Source organism: Grammomys surdaster, unplaced genomic scaffold (genome assembly GCF_004785775.1).
Source record: "Grammomys surdaster isolate TR1022 unplaced genomic scaffold, NIH_TR_1.0 213, whole genome shotgun sequence".
Classification (NCBI taxonomy): Eukaryota; Metazoa; Chordata; class Mammalia; order Rodentia; family Muridae; genus Grammomys; species Grammomys surdaster.
In genome coordinates this window covers 2,859,719-2,881,778 of record NW_021604658.1, presented here as the reverse complement: position 1 = coordinate 2,881,778, position 22,060 = coordinate 2,859,719, and the positions used below count along the sequence as shown (strand labels likewise).

The window sequence follows — 22,060 nt, the reverse complement described above, 5'->3', positions numbered from 1 at the left end:
AGCTATGATACATCATTTCCATGTGTACCCACATTACCTCAAACAAGCACACCCACAAAAGCTAATAAACTGGCAGGTGGAGGGTATGCACAAACGGCACATTTCTCCTGAGATTTGACATGGAGCCAAGAGCCTATTGCGTCACTGGTTTTTTCACTATGTGGCATACATATTTGTTGTTGGAACTGTCTGAAAAAGCCTGCAGATATTCCTGCGAGTTACAGTGATAAGCAAAAGAGGAAGCATTTATATTTCATAGCATGAGGATTGAGGCTGTTAGAGAGTAGATGGGAAGGTGGTGTTAGAGTGACTTCTGCAGAGAAGTGAGGAAACAGATAAAGTGTTGAAGTTCTGTTACATATGCAAAAGCACTCCATAAAGCTAACTTGCAGATTTTGACTGTGTATTAAAGTTATCTGTCTCTGTTAGTGTGGACATACCACTCTGAGGTGTGCTCATAGTGAAAGAAGCAAAGATGTCCTGAAAAACTCCAATACTGAAGGAAGCAGTATTCAATAGGCTGAATTAAGAAAGAACAAGATGTTAAGAGTTCAGAGTTTTATGATAAATGCATCTGCCGAGCATAGTTTTTGCTGATTAAAATTTGACACCAGAACAAGTCCATAAATGCTGATGAAACATATGCTAATTTACAGCCAATAAAATAACCTTTACAGGGTCCAAGAGTACCGAGGACAACTCTGCTGAAATATGCTAATGCACTTCTGTGACAGGCAATAGCATGTGTGTGTCCCTGCTGTTTAAAGGAGTGAATTTCTTCCCAGTCTATCGTTACAACAAAAAGACACAGATCACCAAGGGTATCTTTTTGACTACTCTCACAAACATTTATTTCAGTGGTTTGTGCTTAGTGTAGGAAAGCTGACTAGGATAACTGGGTCCTTCAGTTAATTAAAATTTACTTAGTTACACTAATTTATTTTTAAGTGCTCTGTGTTCTTATCTGGGCAATGGCAAATCCGTTGAATAATCAGATATCAGACCATCTGTCATTAGAGAAAATTCTGTTGGGGAAGGCACTATGTTAGTGGTTTGTGTATAGATGATGACAACTAATTTTCACTGTCCATGATAGAAGCAAAACAATTTTGTGTGTTGTGTGTATGCATGTGTGCACCTGCAGATGTGTATGCATGTGTGTATTATTTGTCTGATGTCATCCACCTTGGTTATTGAGACCGGATGTCTTCATTGTTTTGTAGTGCTCAGATTAGGCCAGGCTGGCTGCTTAGTGAATCCTAGTGATCATGTTTTCCTCATCCTGGAACTGGGATTATATGTGTACTTCAGCTTTATTTTGTGGGTCCTAGGGGTCAGACTTAGGTCCTCATGCTTGAAAACTCAACTGAGCCATCTCCCCAGCCCACAAAATGACTTTGTGTAAGTTCTGTTGATAGCATTTTGGTCAGTGTGTACAAGATGAGTTGATAGCATCTATTTAGTTTAAAACTATTCATTGAAACAGTCTGAAAAATTACAAAATGGTCCTTTGAGAGAGTCTCAGCAGTTAAGAACACTTGCTATCCTTGTAGAGGACGCAGGTTCCATTCTCAGTACCTACATGGAGGTTCACAACTGCTTGTAACTTCAGTTCCAGGAGGTCTGATGCCCTTTTCTGTTCAGCAGGCTCCTGCATGCAGTGGTATACATACGTATATGCAGGTAAAACACTCAGACAAAAAAATTATAGTACCCAAATATTATAAAGTAGAAAATAAAAAATCACTTCCAGTCTTGAGGGGTAGTATTTTTAAGTACTTTTGAAATGTATAGGTGTATATATCATAAATGTACAGTTGGTTCAGCAATGTACAACTAAATATATTATGTCTTTTTATCATTATTTCTCTATCCATGTTCTTTCTCATGCCTTGTTTGAATTTTCTTGTACTTTGATAGGTATTGAACATGTCTTGCCTGTGCTAAGCAAGTATCGATCTATCTCCTGGCCTTGATTGTTGGCTCTACCATCAAGGTGTACTGAGAACTAGGTTTCTTATATGTGTCAGGATGCATATGAGACACTTTGTCTTACCATTGCTTTGTATTGTTCTGAGGTCAGATCTCACTGTGTAGTCTAGGCTTTCCTAGAACTTACTAAGTTACCCAGGCTGGCTTCAAACTTGATTTTTCTGTCTTAGCTTTCCTAAGTATTTGGAGTATAAGCATGAATATTTGGCTTATTTCAACACTGTTGATGCTGAATTGAACCACTTGGTTAAAGCTTTCGTAATTGCTGATTAATCCCTGGGTGACTTTTTAAAAGTGTTTATTTTAAAACAGGGCCTTACTGTGTTATGTATGCCTGGCTGGTCTAGAACTTGCTGGCCTCAACCTTACAGTCATCAATCTATATACCTCTGCCTCCCATGCTGGGATTAAAGGCATGTAGCACCATATGCGTGGATGCGTGGCTATTTATTTCACGTTTATATAGATATATGCTTGCAAGTATGTATGTACACCATGTGCTGGTGTCTGAGAAGGCCAGAACAGTATGTCAGATACCCTGTAACTGGAGTTATAAGTGGTCACAACCACCCAGTGTAGTTCTGGGAACCAAATTTGGGTTCTCTGTAAGAGCAGCAATTTCAATTAACTGCTGAACCATCTCTCTAGTCCCACAAGTGATCTTTGAAACTATGTGATTATATTGTTCCCAACAGCTTTTCATTCAATAATTTCTTTATTATTGGTGGTGGTTTATTTGAGACAGGGTCATACTATATAGCTTTGGCTGTCATGGAACTCACTACATAATCCAAGCTGGCCTCAAACTCATCTTGGATTAGAGGTGTGGGTCACCAGGCCTAGCTAACTCAATGATTTTTAAAAATAATTTATTTTTAATTTTATTTGTATTGGTGTTTTGCTTGCTGTATGTCTGTGTGATGACATTCAATCCCCGGGCAACTGGAGTTACAGACAGTGTGAGCTTCCATGTGGGTGCTGGGAATTAAACTCCACTCCTCTAGAATATTAGCCATTGCTTTTCTTAACCACTGAACCATCTCTCACCCAGTGATTTTAACATCCACTTAGGCAGCTTGCCTGAGTCACTTAATCAGTTATGAGAGTTGCAAAATGGTGAGTTGAAATTTAAGTGAGTTAAACTTCACTTAAATTTTTCTGTAGTCCTAGTAAGGAATTTCACTCCTCCACCTTTTTCATTTTCTTTTTAGATAAGATCTAATGTATCCAGCCTGGTCATGAACTCCTGATCATCTTGCTTTTAATTCCCCAGTGCTGGGATTATAGGTGTACATCACCATGTCTGATTTTTTTATATTAATTCTGGTTGTGTATTCTAAGATGGTCTTGAATTTGGAATCTTTCTGCCAGTCTCCTCCATGCTGGGATTATAGGCCTTTGCTAGCTTTTTATTTTATTTTTTCCGTAAACTTCCGTAAATGAAGCCACTCAGTGGGGCTCATTGCTATTTCAGGACTTATTGCTATAGTTGTACCTGCATATGGTGGTATTAGGAGAAGCTTTACATTTTGCATTATAACAGGTAAGTCTTTGTGGTATGTCTGTTAAAGTGAGACTCCTTACTGCATGAATTTTTCTTATGTAAACTTAGATAAAAACTATCCTACTTTGGATCTTTTTGACTAATTCTACTGAAACAAGACTTTTCAGAAACTAGGGCAACTGTGTTGAGGAATTTCCATTTACACTAGGCAAGAAAGTAAACAGTAAGTGGAGAGTAAGGTAACAAACACTTATGGTATCAAAAAACAACCGTGAAAAGGATCTGTCTTAATGTGCTAGCCCATTGCAGTTTAACATATTGCTTACAACCTTCACAATAGAATTTGAGTGACTTCAGTTACACATTCCAGGAGACTGGCAGTCTGTTACAATCAGAGTCTGAACTTTAGAGCAGGCTAATTTACAGAGATGGGATGAAGAAAGTTGTGGATTTGTATTACACACTCTCACCTGACACTGTATCTGATCCCATACCTGCTGATTGACATCTTGAATGAGCTCTTTGAAGCAAGTTCCAACTTAATTAAAACGTTTGCTTGGTTAGCAGTGATCTGTGAAAGCCTGTGATAAATATTGAATCAGGTTCACCTGCTGGTTGCTGTGAGTGGATAAACAGCTGCTTTGTGCAGTTTAATCATGAAGCTGGCAGTAGAGTACTACTGTTTAAGTTTTTTAAAAAGAATGATTGAAAAGGTATAGTTACGTCACACTTGTATCTTATTGAAGTGTTGCTTATATGAGATTTTGTACAACAGGCATTTGGTATCTGTTTAGATGGTGTAGAAAGCAGCAAATGGTTGATAAAGTTAACAGTAATCCTTCTTTTTATGCCTCACAGCTTATATTATAATTCTATGTTAATTGGCCTTTTGTGACTGGCTTTTTATATGTGTGTCTTTTTAAAGAAAACCCATGGTCACACAGCCGGTACTGGTTAAACTGAAGTGATCACAAAACACAGCCCTGGGTGTGAGAGGGGCTTGTAGGGAGGAGGGGTCTGCCAGTGTGAAAGGGAGATGAGGTGAAAGTGGGGGACAAGAGTAACCAGGTGTGTGATGTACATGGGTGCAATTATCAAAGAATACGTTTAATAAAAACAGGGCAAGGCTGGAGAGGATAGCTCAGTGGTTAAAAATGCTTCCTGGCCTTTCAGAGCTCGGTTCCCAATACCAACGTCAGGCAGGTCACAATAGCCTGTGACTCTAGTTTCAAGGCCACCTTTTTCTGGCCCTCCTCAGGTGCCCACACATACATGGCATATATTCATAAACACATACAGATAAAAAATAAGTCTAAAGAAAATGTCTCTGTATTTTCTTTTTTGCTGTTATCTTTTTAAATTAATTATTTATTTAGTCCCAGATGCTGCCCCTCTCCCCCAGTATACCTACCTGGAGCATCAGGTCTCTACAGGATTAGGTGCATCCTCTCTTACTGAGGCTAGACAAGGCAATCCTTTGCTACATATGTGCCAGGGGCCTTGGGCTAGCCCTTGTGTGCTCTTTGCTTGGTGGCTTAGTCTCTGAGAGCTCCCAGGGGTCCAGGTTAGTTGATACTTTTGGTCTTCCTGTAGGGTTGCCATCTTCTTCAGTTGCTTCACTCCTTTCTCTAACTCTTTCATAGGGGTCCCCAACCTCTGTCCCATACTTGGCTGTGGGTATCTGCATCTGCCTTGGTCAGCTGCTGGTAGACCTCTCAGACGACAGCCATGCTAGGCTCCTGTCTGCAAGCACAACATGGCATCAGTAAAAGTGTCAGGAATTGGTGCCAGCTCATGGGATGGATCCCAAGTTAGGCTGGTCACTGATCATCCATTCCTCCAGTCTCTGCTCCGTTTTTGTCCCTGCATTTCTTCTAGACAGGAGCAGCAGTTTTGGGTTGAAAATTTTGTATGTGAGTTAGTATCCCCACCCCCTCCACTGGGATCGCTTCAGTTTCCATATCCCCACTGTTGGGCATTTCGGCTAAGGTCAACAACATTGAGTTCTGGGAGCCTACCACATCCCAGGTCTCTGGAACTTCCTAGAGATTCCCCATCCCCTATCCCCATCCCCACCCCCACCCCCCGCAGCTACATGTTTCCATCATTCTCCTGGTCCTCTGGTCCTCTCTCCTGTATGTTTCTGTATTTTTATTTGGTTAGATTTAGGTTTTGAACTTGACTTTATATTTATTGTGGATTTTGCAGACTTTTTTATTGTTTTTTTTTTGACAATAGAAAATAAAATAGAATTAGAACATATCTCAGGTTTTCTTAGCCTTATGTTATATTAGGTAATTAGTGGATATTAAAACTGGGGTAGGTTTAAAAGCAGTGGTCAAACCTCTATGAAATGGTCTTATCTTGACTATCATCCTTTTTATTCCTGTCTAGAATAAATGTGTTTGGCCAAGTTGGTTGTCAAGGAAATGCTGTTGCTATTTCATTTCCACCATAAAGTCTGACAAATTGTGGACTAAAGCCCTCCCTCACCTAAATTAATCAGAGTCCCTTTTGAGCACCTGATAACAGTTGTGGAATCACTATTTTTAAAAACTGATTTCCTAGGCCCAGCATAGGTGGTCCACACCTTTAATCCTACTGCTTGTAGGGCAGAGGCAGGAGGATCTCTGAGTTTGAGGCCAACCTGGTCTACACATAGTGACTTCCAAGTCAGTCAGAGCCACACAGTGAAACCATGTCTCAGAAAAAAACAGACAGACACACACACACATAAACACAGAAATCACTCAAACAAAACAAAACCAAAAATTCCTCAGGATTACCTTGAAGTTCTGATCTTCCTGCCTCTACTTCCCAAGTTGTACAGTTACAGATGTGTGTGCTGGAGGCTGGACCTAGAGTTTTGTCCATGCTAGGCAAGTATTCTACCCACTGAGTTACCCCAGTCCTATTTTAGCCCATATATATTGTTTGCCTGTGATTATTTACTATAGTAGTCTTCCCTAGTTCTCTACTTAAAACTTTCATATTTTGCTTGGCATTGGTGGTGCACACCAGTAGTCCCAGCATTAGGGAGAGAGAAGCATAAGAAACTATGTGAATACAAGACCAACCTGCTCTACAGAGTAAGTTACAGGACAGCCAGGGCTACACAGAGAGACGCTGTCTTGTAAAAACAAAAATTTCGTATTTTTATCCCTGCCTTTGTTTTATTTGGAATTTTTGGAGAGTTACATTTAGGTTATACTCAACTTGTTCAACATTGCTATGTTGGATATATGCTTATACATAATGTTATAGTTCATTTTTATATATGCTTTTCATTGGTTGGGGAAACCCTTATTAATTGTCTATTCTATTGAAAGGTGTAACATATTTTCTTCAATTCTAAAACAATGAGGTTGGACTTGGTGGTTCATAACTCAGCACTAGGGAGGCTAGGCAGGAAGATTACTATGAATTTGAGGCCAGCCTATGCCAATAGTGAGTTCTAGGCCACCTTCTACAGAGTAAATACCCTGTCTCAGAAAACAAAAAACAATGAGGTAAATCATATCCCTTGTATAACTGTCTTTGTATTTAAAGATTAATATAATGTGTGTACTGGTGGTCTCATGCTGGGTCTAAAATTAATTTATTAAAGGTTTAGTTTTAATTGTGTGTATGCAAGTGTGTCCGTGTTTGGATCCAGTGTATGCAGAGGCTAGGAGAGGGTATTAGATCTCTGGATCTGGAGTTACAGGCCATTGTAAGCCAACCAGTGTGGGTGCTGGGAACCAAATTCAGGTTCTCTGGAAGAACAGCAAGCACTGTAACCACTGAGCCATCTCTCGAGCCCCCAAAGAATTTGTGTATCTTTGATTTCATTAGTGTTTTCCAAAGTGAATCTGTCGGTTTGTGCGAGTATTCATCCCTTATGAGACTGTTTCACACTCGTTCCAACACCCAGTCTGGTGAGTGTAAAAGGGAAATTGTGATGTTTTCTTTGTTTTGGTTTGGTTGGTTAGTTGGTTAGTTGGTTTTTTGAGACCAGATTTCTCTGTGTAGTTCTGAGTGTCCTAGAACTCACTCTGTCAACCAGGTTGGTGTCAAACTCAGAGATCTGCCTGCCTGTCTCCCTAGTGCTGGGTAATTGTGGTTTTAATTAGCATTTTCCTAATTACTGAGATGGGCTAAGCATTAGGTTATTAATGTTTTCAAGTACTCATCAACCTTTCCACTTTTTTTTGTTGGTTTGTTTGTTTTTTGTTTTTTTCGAGACAGAGTTTCTCTGTGTAGCCCTGGCTGTCCTGGAACTCACTCTGTAGACCAGGCTGGCCTCGAACTCAGAAATCCTCCTGCCTCTGCCTCCCAAGTGCCGGCATTAAAGGCATGCGCCACCATTGCAGGGCAATAGAAGTTTTACATATTAATGAGATTACATTTTCAATTATTTTTTGCTATTGGTTTATTGTTTTAACAAAAACCTTTCCTGGAGCTGGAGAGATAGCTCAGCAGTTAAGAGCACTTGTCCTTGCAGGGGATGATTCAAGTTCCATTCCCAGCACCACATGGCAGCTCATAACCATCTGTAACTCTGGTTCCTGGGGATCAGACCGCTTCTGACTTCCCTGAACAGCAGGCACACATGTGATGCATATCCATATATGCAAGTAAAATGTTTATACATATAAAATAACACTAAACAAACAAATGAATAAATAAATCCTTTTCTAAGTGGGGGGGTGGTGGTGGGTGTTAGCATATTCCTATAATACCAGCATTCTAGAGGCTGAGGCAAAAGGATCAAGTTTGGAATCATTTTGGGTTTCGAAGAGAGAGCTCAGTATTACAAAATGAGTCCCTGCCTAAAAAACAAAAACAAAAACCCTTACTCACATTTGAATCACATGGACTTTTTTTAAAAAAAGATATAGGAGCAATGAATGACCTTATAGTCTTCAAAACCTGAAATATTTATTCTCTAACCCTTGATGAAAAACATTTGCTGGTGAAAAAAAAAGTTTCCTGATTCTCTGTATTAATTGAACGATCCTTCTCTTCCACGCTTTTGTTATATTTATCATGGATCTTGATAGACAATATTTGATTTAAACGTAAGTTTAAGTAATTTTTATGAGCTGTATACTTTAATTCATAATTTATCCTTAGTAATGTTTTGTAACTGCATCAGAAAAATAATGCACATAGAACAAACTGGAAACAATTCTGTAATTCATGAAACTGGCATTGATAAAGTCTCCAAACTGCCCCTTGTAAGGCAAGTAAAGAGAGAAGCCTTTTTTGTAGATGAGGTTGGGTGGCCCTTGTCATTGTCTTCTACATGGTTTGGTGGAACCAGGAGTTCTAATGTTTCTTGACTGAAAAGATGGATGGAATGTGATACTGCATGTGCAGTTCTTCATCCAGGGACAGCTTTAATACGTGGTAGTTATTAATATTGAACCTCTTAGGATATGTATGTGTTACAGCAAAACTGCCACAAATACTAGCATAAGATGATTTGTTTTAACCTCAAAGAGTAGTAAATTATCCAGTGCTTTTGCTTTAAAAAGCTAATCATTTGATTTTTGAAGTATATCATATTTAAACCACTTTAAATTAGGACTTACATGTTTATCAGACTTTTACAATGTGATATTAGGCTATAGTAGTTTGTTTTGGAACGCCAAGTCATAAGCCTTCCAAGGGAAATGTGTTATGTGAAGAAATGTGAGCTGTTGTCCTTAAGGAAGCTGTAGTGAGACAAAATAGCTGTACATCTGGGAAGTCAGGGAAATGGGAATTACTATTTTCTGTAATTTAGTCTCCTCCATATAGTTTGCATTTCCTTTCGTGTGTGTGGGGGGGGGAGGGAAGGAGAGAGAGACTGAGAGAGAGAGAGAGAGAGAGAGAGAGAGAGAGAGAGAGAGAGAACATGCAAGTGCACACATGCATTTTCAGACTGAGTTTCAATCCAGACTGCCTTCAGACTAGCTGAGGATACCCTTGAACTGCTGATATTCCTGCCTCCACTCCCCAAGTGTGGGATAACCAGTGTGTGCCACCACACCATGCTTAAAATTTGTTTTGTTCATAGAAAATATGCTCTTTTTGTTCTGCTTTCTCCAAAGACTATTCAATCCATAGTCTCCTTTTAGAAGTTCTGCAGTACACAGAATACCAGAGTAACTTGATGAATTCAGTTAAAATACCATGATATAATTTGTTTCCCATTTTCTCTGTGATACTGTCGTTAGCTATTTCAGTATATGTGGCACCAACTAATGCTGTTTGTTTTTTGCCTCACTGATGGCAGTGACATTAATTTCTATTTCCTGATTTTTCTTTTCTAAAAACTCATGGCCTTACTCATTTTATTTTTCCAGTGGTTAGGCATAATGCTTTAAAGGGGTTGTGTTGTGAAAGCTGCAGAGAGCTGTGGCACTTAAGCAGCTGATGTTTTAGTGTGTCACACTTGAAACTGCTTTTCACAGCTTTATGCAAGGGATGGTAGAAAGACTCGGCAGCTGGCCTTTCTCTCATAATCCAACTTCTAATCCTTCACCCTTTCAAAGAATTCAGGTATATCTTTATACAATAGGACACAAGAGGAACTAGAAATCATTAAACATGTGGAAAAATTTCTAATAATTCTTGGTTTTTAACTCCCCAAGAACAGTGTTAGCCAAGAATTGAAAGGGATTTTTGATCCGGTGTGTCCTGTCTTGTCCTGTCCACAGGTGTCCCCTGTATTTTTCTTTAAATGATACTGTGCATTTGCTTCTATGGATCATGGTTTTTCTTGTCTTCTGTTGAAGAAAGTTTCTAGATATGAAGAGGAAGCCATCTTACAGAGCTTGATCATAACTCATTGACATTTACAGGCTGTAGAGTTGACAAGTTTTAGAGAACAGGTGTTTCGCCTGCTGGCCTTCAATATACTAAATGAGAGTCTATAGTTTTAAATTTTATTTTGTAGTGTCCTGATAAAAATTCTATAAATTTAAAGAGCATAGACAAAAGCGACCATTCTATGAAGCATAAATCTGTTAACAGGAGAAATAGGCAATGAGGCTATTTTTATTCATCTGATTGTTTCAGTACTCCCGAGTCCAAAGGTTTCAGAGAATGGCCACAGAGTAGCAGCTTATTCACAGGTCAAGGAGTGTTCTGATCTCCTGTCACTGCTATTATTCACGTCCTATCTTGTGTATTCTTTCAGCGTTGAAAGTTAATAATTTTGGTTCAAGCAGCTCCTTTTGTTCTTGGCTAACTGCTTATTGAAGAGCTTCCATTCTGCTGTCATGCCACTTTTCCATCTTCAAATATCCTCTCAGTCATTTAAGTGGTAATCTCTGGACTACATAGGAACAAGACGCCACTGTCTTAATTTCAGTCTTATTTTTTCCTTGCCTAACTCCCCACTGAGAACTGTCTTAAGGCTTCTACTTTGAATTCATAGAAACAGAATTATTTCAGATCACTTTAAAAGTTAACAAACAAAACACATTTTGTATGAAAATATCCATGGTTTATACTTTCCTGAATTAAAGGTATAAACAATTGATGGTATTTAAATCTATTGTGTTTAAATTTTTTTTTAATCATAAACTTTTGTTAGTACATAACATTTGAAGATGAGAAGTGATTTATTAATGCCAAATTCACCCATCTTTAACATTTAAAAATAAGAATACAAAATATCAGGTTATAGAACTATATGATAGTGGTTCTTTTTGTTTGAAAATACTTATATGAAAAATATGTTCATACATATGTAAAGGTCTATAAATTAAATATTAAGGCATTTGTAGCAGTTGATTTATATATTTCTGTACCTTGTTTTTTGAAAGGAAGTCAGGAAAAAGGTGAACTTAAAAGAAGTTGGTAGTAAATATTAAGTGAAATTAATGTTGGAAGGTGTTCTCTCAAAAAGAAGTTTTCTAAGCCTTGAGAGCCATTTTAATGAATTACCTTTAGGGTTCTGTATAATGTATCCATATAGAACACAATGATTTAATGAATCCTAACAGTCTAATAGTCAAGTAAATTCAACAGCATTATAGGAAGAGAAATAGTATAATTGAGTAAAAGGTCTGAAGGTATGAAAAAGTAAACTAATTCTGTACTTGAAATTACCTTAGTATGTTAATTAATTAATGTGATCACTGTAGAAAGTAAAAAAGAATTCAGTGCAAATATCATGATAGAATTTGCATTCCGTTTTCTCTGTGAATATAAGTTGTTAGATATTGCAACATATGTAATATAAACCACACGTCAGCTGTTTCCTGCCTCACTGTTGACAAGGGCCCCATTCATAACTCTTCTTTTATCCTTTCAGTGAGTAAGTAATTATTCAATATAGAAGGCAGGATATTTGGAACTGGCTATTTAATGTGGCAGCACTCTGTAATGAAATCTGCTGTTACTGGCAACCTGAGAGGGGAATGTAACAATTCCAGCATGACTGTAACTTTATCTGCTTTGACTGAATGTTTATTTGGCACATCAGTGAACCTTTTATCCCAGTGAGTGACAGCTCCAGAAGGGTCACATTTACATCCATTCTATCATGTATTGTAATATTTAATGGTGGACAAGGTTGAGTGAGACTAGGAGTAATTTGAACTTGCTTTTCCACTGAACTGAGGCTAAAAGACAGCTTGATCTCCAGTATTGTGGTGTAACATACTATGACTTATCATTTGTTTATGAAGGCTAATCTTACTGATTACAATTTTTTTAATGCAGTAAGTAGAGTATTTGTTCTACCAAACCGAATATTTCCAGTGTAGATTCTTTTAAATGGTTGTGCTGCTTACCTTTTTCCTTACCAGTGACTGTTTCACTACATTTCTCTTACATGAAGCTTCATTCTGTCTCATTTGGTGGAGGAATGAGAGCTTTGAAGGGAGTGTTTATTAAGAATCTATGAATTCTCATTAAACTTGCAAAAAAAAAAGAGGTGTGGGCAGAATTTGGAAGCAGGAATTAAAATCAGGTAAATTTTAGGCTGTATTCTTGAGGTTCCATTGCTGTATTTAAAGAGACATTTACATGATTTGATTTATGATACTGAATCAGTAGTCAGCTTGTCCAGGATGAGCTATTTTGGTGACAGTTTTTCTGGTGGGTTTTCATTTCACACATGTAATTGGATTTCAGACATACTTGTTCCATACAAGCAGCCTGTTTTCACTCACTGTAAAATGTTGATATTTTTGCATTCATTTTCTTGCCTTTGCTAGAGAATAATTTTCTTTACTTTTTGTCGTGATACTTAAGATTCAGCTTGTTATATCTATTCTCTTGTTAACCACCTCTCAAATGCTTTTTTAAAACATGTAGCATATTTGAGCTGTGCTGTGAGAAAAATTATCAATTCTGTAATGTCACAAGTTCACATGAGACCCAAGATAAATTGATGATTTTTCAATGTGTCATATCATTTAAAAACTATAAATTATAAAAGAGAAGGGTTAAAACGTACTTTAAACATTTGGAATTGAAGAGTCAGTATGATATGTCAGAGAGAAGGTAAGTGTGGAAACACTGTTTATAAGTTTGAGAAAATAGAGGACTAATTTGTATATGAGGCATAGTTTCTTCAATGGTGAATTTAGAGACTGTAATATCTGAAAGCTTCTTGGACCATTGTGATTCATTCTGAGAGATGTTACGTTTGCTGTGGTGGCCTAGACAGCTTCTGTTTTCTTTCCTTGTTTCAGCCTGATGGCCTTTGTTCCAGGTGCTGTTGTTCTGCTAAACAAGGAAATAACGAAGAGTCTGCAAATACTGTTAAGAAAGATCACGGGGGACAATCCAAGAGACCTAAAATTTATTTTGGGACACGAACACACAAGCAGATTGCTCAGATTACTAGAGAGCTCCGTAAGACAGCTTACTCAGGGGTCCCGATGACTATTCTTTCCAGCAGGGATCATACCTGTGTTCATCCTGAAGTAGTGGGAAACTTCAACAGAAATGAAAAGTGCATGGAATTGCTGGATGGAAAACATGTGAGTAAAATTACTTTGATTTAAGGGGGAAAAAATAAGGCTAAAAAGATTTAAATTTTTTGATACATGTTCTATGTATTTTTTAGTGATCATTAAAGTAATATGAAAATCAAATTAATTACTAGCTGTGATATTTTGTGAAAAATATTTTGCCATAAGAAAATCTTGACTAACACTTAAACTGATAAATTTTGATTTTAAAATTTATAGATATTAATTTCTGTTATATTCAGATATAATCTTTTTTTCTTTTAAATCCCTCTCCCCAAAATAGTTGAACATGGGTTATCTCAGATGACGAGATAAAGACATTTTAAGAATCTTATCTAATTAGATCTAATCAGCACATTTTATACATTTAGATATACTTTAAACTGAGCAAATTTTGAAATTTTTAATATTGAGATATATGATTATTCTACTTTATAATTCTAATTAGTACATATTTTTTCAAAAAATTATATGATATTATTAAGTTTAAAACAATGTCACATGTGGTCTTAAGTTTTTCTAGGAAGATTGGTGTGGTATGAATTTAAGATGGGTAGAATGACATAAAACATACTTTTATAAATATCATTTTAATCCTGAGCAGTATTATTTTGGGAATCTATAATTAATGTAGCTAATGTGCTTAAAAGTTGAAGTTGTAAGTATGAGGTTATACTCAAAAATATTCAGCAAACCAGTATATAAAGTGAGTAATAGTAGTATATTTTGAAAATTGTTTTGTCTGTTATTTTATCAGAGTTGATTCTACATAAAAGACTGTAGTCAGTGTCCCAAGAGTTTTGTTTCACTGATGGTCACCTCCTACCACAGAATATGAATAAATTGTGTTTTATTATTCTTTCTTTCTCAGTGTTTTATTTTAACCAGATGAGAGTTTACTCAGGTTTTCTAAACCTCTTCACTACATTTTCACAGCTATTTAACTTTGTGTAGTGGAAGAGACTGTACAGTGTAAGAGGTTCTGTGGACAAGCTTGAGAGACTTGTTCAGAGTAAGGAAGAGAGTGTAGTCTTGCTTAATCAAAATCACTGTTGAAATTCTGTAGTCGCATTTGTTGCCATTCAAGTTCTTTCTAATTAGCTGAAGAGTTGTGTGGAATCTCTTCACTGTTTATGTTTTAAAGAAAAAGGGTTTTGTGCTGAAACTGCAAATACCACGTTTTAAACCATTTTCTGAGTTAATAATGGTTTTGCTAAACTCAAGTGCTGGCTGCCATTGTCATTAAGTCTGTTTTTATTTGTTCTTGATAAATTATGCATTTGTAGGAAATATATAAATTAAAATATATTGGTGAAAGCAATTAAAAATTTAAGGCAGTCTTTTGTATAATATTCTAGAATCCTGCATTTGATCTTTATTTTCAAGTTTGAGTCATGTAAAACTAGTAGACTTCAATGCCCTGAATTTTTCATTGGCTTGAAATGAATGTGTATTTTATTTTTGAGTATTAGTGATAAAAGTAAACAAGACAGTTGCTTGTGGCTTGCTATATCCTAGCTCTGTGTCAAAGCGCTTACCTTCTGGGTGTACATGAGCGTCTTTTCCTTGTTCCCAAGCCCTCAGAGTAATTTGGTGTTGTAATGAGGGCCAATTACAAAGTCACCATAGGTGTCTATGTTTACTATGACTGATTTACCAAAGTGAAATGATAAACAGATAACTGACACTGAGCTAAAGCAGTTTAAAGTGTGATAACACTCCAGACAGCAGACTCCCTTCTGGGTTCTGTTACAGGGCTAAGAGGGATGGGCTTTGACTTCACTGTCAGCCTGCACAGAGCTCTCGTCCTGAGAGCCCTTCTAGTGTAAACCTTCTGATTATTTGGCTTGATCTGAAGGCACATGTGCTTTTGTTCACTGTTTCTTTTAAAGTGCCTTCATACTGGAAAACTAGGCAGGCACCTGTCTGTTAAGATTAATTTTTTATTTCATTTGAGAAAATAAAATTAAAGTTGAGCCAAAAATGCCAATTCTTTCAAAAGTTTTAAATGTAAATCATCTTATTTTTAAAAAAAATTAAATGAAGCAGTTGGAAGAATGGCTCAGAGGTTAAGAGCACTTGCTGTTCTTTCAGAGGATCAGGGTTCAATTTCCAACACCCACATGGCGACTCACAAATGTCTGTAAATCAAGTTTTAGGGAATCAATTACCCTCTGTGGGGACCAGGAATGCATGTGGTACATATACATACATGCAGGCAACACACAGCTGTAAAATAATGATAACTAGATAGATAGGTAGGTAGATGGATGGATGGATGGATGGATGGATGGATGGATGGATGGATGGTAGATAGATAGATAGATAGATAGATAGATAGATAGATAGATAGATCTGGGTATTGTGATGCACAACTATAATCCCAGCCCTTGGAGGCTCATGCAGGAGGATTCAAATTTAAGGCTAGCCTGGGCTACATAAGAAGATCCTGCTTTCCCTCACCCCAAAAAGAACTAAAATACATGGATAAAAGAGCCAAAGCTAGCCCTAGACAAGGAGTCCTGTTGTCCAGCTTCCTCTGTACTCTAAACCTACAAGGAAACCACTGTAAAGTTGTGTATCTATTTTTCCAGAACATTTAAAAGGAAAAATCATTATTTGCTTGATTATATGTGTATATTTATTCTTTAAGCAAGAATACTTTACACAAACTTAAGCATAGTCTACTTTATCTTCACTTGTACTTTATCATACTTTAATCTGGCAGAGATTAAAGACATGTACTATCATTCTCAGCCTTGCAGGGTATATCTTTTGTATAAATTTGCTTAACATGTCTGCTATTGGTCATAGAAGATGAATTTAGTTACAGATTTTTTGCTAATTAATTGTGCCCCGGATAATCACATTGATGATAAAAATTAGAATTTTGAGGTTTTGGCAATTTGCTCATTATTCAAAGCTTAAACCTTTGTTAAATTTTTTGTGACATCACTATTAGTTTCATACATTTTATTCATTCATCTAATTAATTATTTATGTTAGTTGGAATATATTGCTGTGGCACTCAGGTAGACCTCCTACTACCTTACTGCCTCAGGCTCCCAGGTACTTGAATGTAGATGCTGGCCACCATGCCAGGCTGATTTTATACATTGTTTATTTCCTTTTAAAATTTATGTCTATGTGATGAGCCTGCATGCATGCTACATGCATGTAGGAGCCTGTGGAGGCCAGAAAAGGGCATTAGGTGCCCTGGAACAAGAATTAAGGTGGTTGTGAGTTGCCATGTGTGCTGTGAACCAGACCCAGGTCTTCTGCAAGAACAGTTAATGCTTTTAACCACCGAGGCATCTCTCTTGCCCCCAGTTTTATACAGTTTATGTTAATATATGACTTTCATACTTGGAGTGAGTTATTAAAATTTTAATTTTTTATTAATACTTATAATAATTGTTTTACTTCTGATAATAACAAAGACATTAATAGATATCATCAAAAAATAGGAATTTTCATTGGACATCTTGAGTGTTCATACAAGGACTGGAGATTGTGACTCAGTGTTTGAATACTTATCTAGAATGCACGAGGCCCTAGATTCAATATCCAGTACCACACAAACAAGAATTGTCATTCAAAGAAATGTCATACCTTAATAGAAACTATAAAAAGTACAAGTTAAAACAGATTTTTTTCCACCTTTAAAATAGGGAAAGATGGAAACTGAATAATATAATTTTGAATCTTTGGGATATTCTTATATTTTATGAACTTTCTTGTAATTATCCTTCTTTATTTTTCTCTCAAGATAGTCTTCTTTCTTCCCTTTTCCCCTCGTTTCCCTTTCTTGTTTTCTTATTTCCAATATTGTCACATGGCTTAAATTTGAAAAGGAACAAGAGACTGAACAGAAATTTCCTCCTTATTCCCTTCACCTAAATCTGTTTGTTTTTTGTTTTTCCAGACATGGTTTCTCTGCATAGCTCTGGGTGTCCTAGAACTCACTCAGTAGACCAGGCTGGCCTTGAATTCACAGAGGTCTGCCTGCCTCTGCCTCCTGAGTTCTGGGATTAAAGGTGTGCTATACCACCATACAGCATCCTAATTCTATTCTAAAAGCAACAAGAGATGCCATTGCTTTGTTCATCCTTTCAGAAAGGTTATGGCTAATGTCATGGCTACAGCAAACAATTTAAGAATATTTTTCTCAAGTTTATTTTGTATTTAAGCACTCTTTCATTCTGAGACTATACTATAATTTCTTTATATGGTTTTTAATATGGCCTGTAATTCCAGCTCCACGAGACAGGAGGATCACTTGAGCCCAGGAGTTCAATATGGGCAACATAGTGAGATCCCTGTTTTGGCAGGAAGGTATGATTGTGATTATAAATATGAAAGTATTTATTTTCCCTTTAAAGTATTAGCTTTTGGGTTTAGTAATGTTTTTTAAGTTCTAAGATAATCTTATTTTATTCCTTCCATTCCAAAGTTTGTTCACCTATCACTTATGTCTGTTTTCAGGGGAAGTCCTGCTATTTCTATCATGGTGCTCATAAAATTAGTAATCAGCAGACATTACAGTATCTTCCGGGGATGTCCAAAGCCTGGGACATAGAAGAACTTGTCAGCCTTGGGAGGAAACTGAAAGCTTGTCCCTACTATACAGCTCGAGAACTGATAGATGATGCCGACATAATTTTTTGTCCCTACAACTACCTCTTAGACCCACAAATAAGGGAAAGTGTGAGTATGTATAGAAATTAGAACTTACTGCTTACTGAGATAAGTGATGAATTCTAAAAGTTTTATGTCTCTTTCCCTGCTTTTTATTGGATATACATAAACAGAATACCACAAATATGTTCAAAGGTGAGCTAAGAGGTGACTTTTAAATCCAGGCTTGACTGAGTCACATTGGGCTAGAGGAATCTTGGTTGTGCTGGGCTGTCTGTGCTTTGTGATGTTTAGTGGCATCCCTGGTTTTGTCTCTGAGATGCCAATTGTATCTCCTTGTTGCCATTAGATATCTCTAGACACTGCCGTATGTCTCCTGTGAGCCACTTGTTCCCATGTAAGACCATTGTTCTCTCACTCATGAAGTTAAGAGTTGTTTGTTTGTTTGTTTGTTTGTTTGTTTGTTTTTTGAGACAAGGTTTCTCTATGTAGTCCTCTCTACCCTGGAACTCAGTCTATAGACCAGGCTGGGCTTGAACTCAGAGATCTGCCTGCCTCTCCCTCCCAAGTGCTGGGATCAAAGGCATGTGCCACTACCACCTGGCAAAGTTAAGAATTATTTTAAAAACATTTCTCTGGGGGTTAAAAATAACTATCTTCAAGAGCTTATAATAAGAAAATATGTGCTATGAAAGTTGTGTGTTGTAAATTTTTTTAATAATGAACTTTAAGTTTTATTTGTTTGCCTGATTTTTATTATAATTACTATAGCCTAAGACCAAAAGTAAACAATTAGATGTAGCCAGTTACTGCTTTCTTTGGATGTGACTGTACAGTTCATGTTAGCTTTTTGCTCTTTTTTTTCTGTTCTAGGGTTGTTTTGTTTTATCTTTGAGACAGGACTTCATATAGCCTAGTAAATTAGCCTTGAACTTGTTATGTAGCTGAGGGTGGCCTTGAGCTTCTGATCATCCTGCCTCTACTGTCCGAGTTCGGGGCTTGCAGCCACTCAAAGTGTGCATCTGCTACACACAGGTCTTGCAGTTCTTGCAGTCCAACTCAGGGCTTCATCCATGTGAGGCAAGTGCTCCACCAGCTGAGTCATAGCTGCAGCTCCAGTTTTTAAAGTTCAAAATTAATAAGCACTTACATTTTTTGATATTTCATTTAATTTTTTATTTTATGTGTGTTAGCTTACCTGAATGTATGTATACCTATACAAAACATGTGTGAGGTGCCCACTGTTTAGAAGAGGATGTTAGACATTCCCATGAACTGAAGGTGCAGGCAGTTTTGAGCCCTCAAGTGGGTGTTGGGAATTCAATGCAGATCTTCTGGAAAAGCAGCAAGTGCCATCTCTTCAACCTCAGTTAGGCATTTTATTTGCTACCATACCATACCAACCTCTGCTACTGTACCTTTTATTGGTTAGCTCATTTTTTCAATTCACTTTACATCCCACTCACTGCCCCCCCTCCCAATCACCCCTTCCCATAATCTTTTCTCCCGTTCCTCCTCCTCTTCTCCTCTGAGCAGGTACACACCCTCTCCAGAAATTCCCACCCCGCATGCTGGCACATCAAGTCTCTGCAAGGCTAGGTGCAGCCTACTGAGGCCAGACAAGACAGCCCAGCTAGTAGAACATATCCCACAGACAGGCAACAGTTTTTGGATAGCCCCCGCTCCAGTTGTTCCAGACTCACATGAAGACCAAGCTGTTTATCTGCTATGTATATGCAGGGAGGCCTAGGTCCAGCCTGTGTATGTTCTTTAGTTGGTGGTTCAGTCTCTGAGAGCCCTAAAGGTCCAGGTTAGTTGACTCTGTTGGTCTTCCTGTGGAGTTCCTATCCCCTTTGGGGTCCTCAGTCCTTCCTCCTATTCTTCCATAAGAGTCCCCAAGTTCCATCCACTGTTTGGCTGTGGGCATCTGCATCTGTCTGAGTCAGCTGCTGGGTGTAGCCTCTCAGAGGACAACCATGCTATACTCCTGTCTGCAAGCATAACAGAGTATCATTAATAATGCCAAGTGCTTGCCCATGGGATGAGTCTCAAGTTGGGCTGATTATTGGTTGGCCATCTCTCTTGTCCCTCTCTGCACCTGATCTTGAACGCCCCCACCGCCCCATTCCCTTCCCCATGCCCTCTCCTACCTATGTCTCTCCTTATGTCTGCCCCTTATGACTATTTTTTAAAGATTTGTTTATTTACTTATTATGTGTATAATGTCTGCATGCATGAGTACCTACATGCCAAAAGAGTACATCAAATCTCATTACAGATGGTTGTGAGACACCATGTGAGTGCTGGGAATTGAACTCAGGACTTCTAGAAGAGCATTCAATGCTCTTAACTGTTGGGCCATTTCTCCAGCTCCTATTATGACTATTTTATTCCCCCCTTCAAAGTGAGATTCAAGCATCCTCACTTGTGCCTTCCTTCTTGCTTTAGCTTCTATTGGTCTATGGAGTTCAGTATGGATATCCTGTATTTTATGGCTAATATCCACTTATAAGGGAGTACATATCATGCTTGTTCTTTTTGGGCTGAGTTACCTCACTTAGGATGGTATTCTCAAGTTCCATCCATTTACTTGTAAAATTCATGATGCCTTTGTTTTTAATAGCTGAATAGTATTCCATTGTGTAGATGTACCCCATTGTCTTTATCCATTCTTCAATTGAGGGACATGTAGGTTGTTTCCAGTTTCTGGCTATTATGAATAAAGTTGAGCAAGTGTCTTTGTGGGATGGTAGACACGTCTTAGGTATATACCCAGTTGTGGTGTAGATATAGCAATGTTAGTGAGGGTAGTCTTCATGTTACTTTTATTCTATCATTCCCTTACTTGCACATTGATTTCTCCCTTTGCTCTGGGATGGGATCCATGTTTAAGCTTCGTTTTCAAGACCCTCAGTAGTCTGACCTAGAACTACCCTTTCAACCCTCACTAAAACTCCCATCTGAAGACCTTGAGTACCCCTGAGAACCTCCCACAGATTCCCGTGCCTCTGACTACACTTGCTGAAGTGTTCTGCCTTGCTCCTGTCCTACTGGAATGTCTGCCTTTGACACTCAGTCTATTTCTGTTCTTCTGTAGTTCTTTTTCAGTCACTTCCAGACCTGTGGGTATTATTACTTTCTCAAAATAATTTATTGGTGGTTACTTTAATAAAATTTCCATGTTTTATTACTCAGAATTCTCAATTTCAAGTTACACAAACCTAACTTGAAAAGAGTTTTAAAAGTCAGCTTTCTCTTCATTATGATGGCTTTGTTCTCTGAAAGTCCATTTCTTGTGGGACCAAGGACAACCACAAGCAATTAGCTAATCTGGAGAAAAGAACATGAGCTTGCTTTAATCCCGCCAGTTACTCTGCTTGGCCCAGCTTGGATGGCATATCCATCACTGTATTTGGTCTGGTCTCTGACCACAGAGGATTGGAATACTTTAACTGATGAGCCTGTTATGATCTTTACTTTACCCTTATTGTAGGAAACATGATGTTTCTTGATTTACAGATTAGTAGTCTTCCAGGTTCATGCTGGAAAAGGGTTCAAATGAAGGATCATAGGTCAGAAATGAGACAGACATATATATTTTTTTAGAATCATTGAATCTGAATTTTTGTTTTTCTTCTAAAGATTTTCTATTCAGGGATATGAATGTATCCTCATTTGTTAAAGTGCTTATACAACAATTATGAACAATTATGAAGCTTAGCTGTAACACCACACACACACACACACACACACACACAATGTTTGGTAATCATGTTAAATTTATACTGAAAGCTTTCTTTATGTACAGTTGTATACCTTCTGTGTAGCCAGTGATACTTTGATCCATGCTCGGTTGAAAGGCACATTTTCATTGAGAGATTGGTTGCCCAGTGTTTTAGAGTGAGAAGTGATGAGCTCTGGTGTAGAACTGTATCTGTGGTGCTGGTGTTTCTGAAGCTTTTAAGGC

The 22,060-nt window shown here is 37.7% G+C and overlaps 1 protein-coding gene across 1 annotated transcript in view; it reads left to right on the top strand.

Annotated features, from left to right (window-relative positions):
- Brip1 (BRCA1 interacting protein C-terminal helicase 1) overlaps positions 1–22,060 on the top strand; it is a 128,134-nt gene that overhangs the window by 23,505 nt on the left and 82,569 nt on the right. The window contains 2 exon segments of the mRNA XM_028772447.1: positions 13,174–13,464; positions 17,941–18,162. Coding sequence (XP_028628280.1) covers positions 13,174–13,464; positions 17,941–18,162 — 513 coding nt within the window.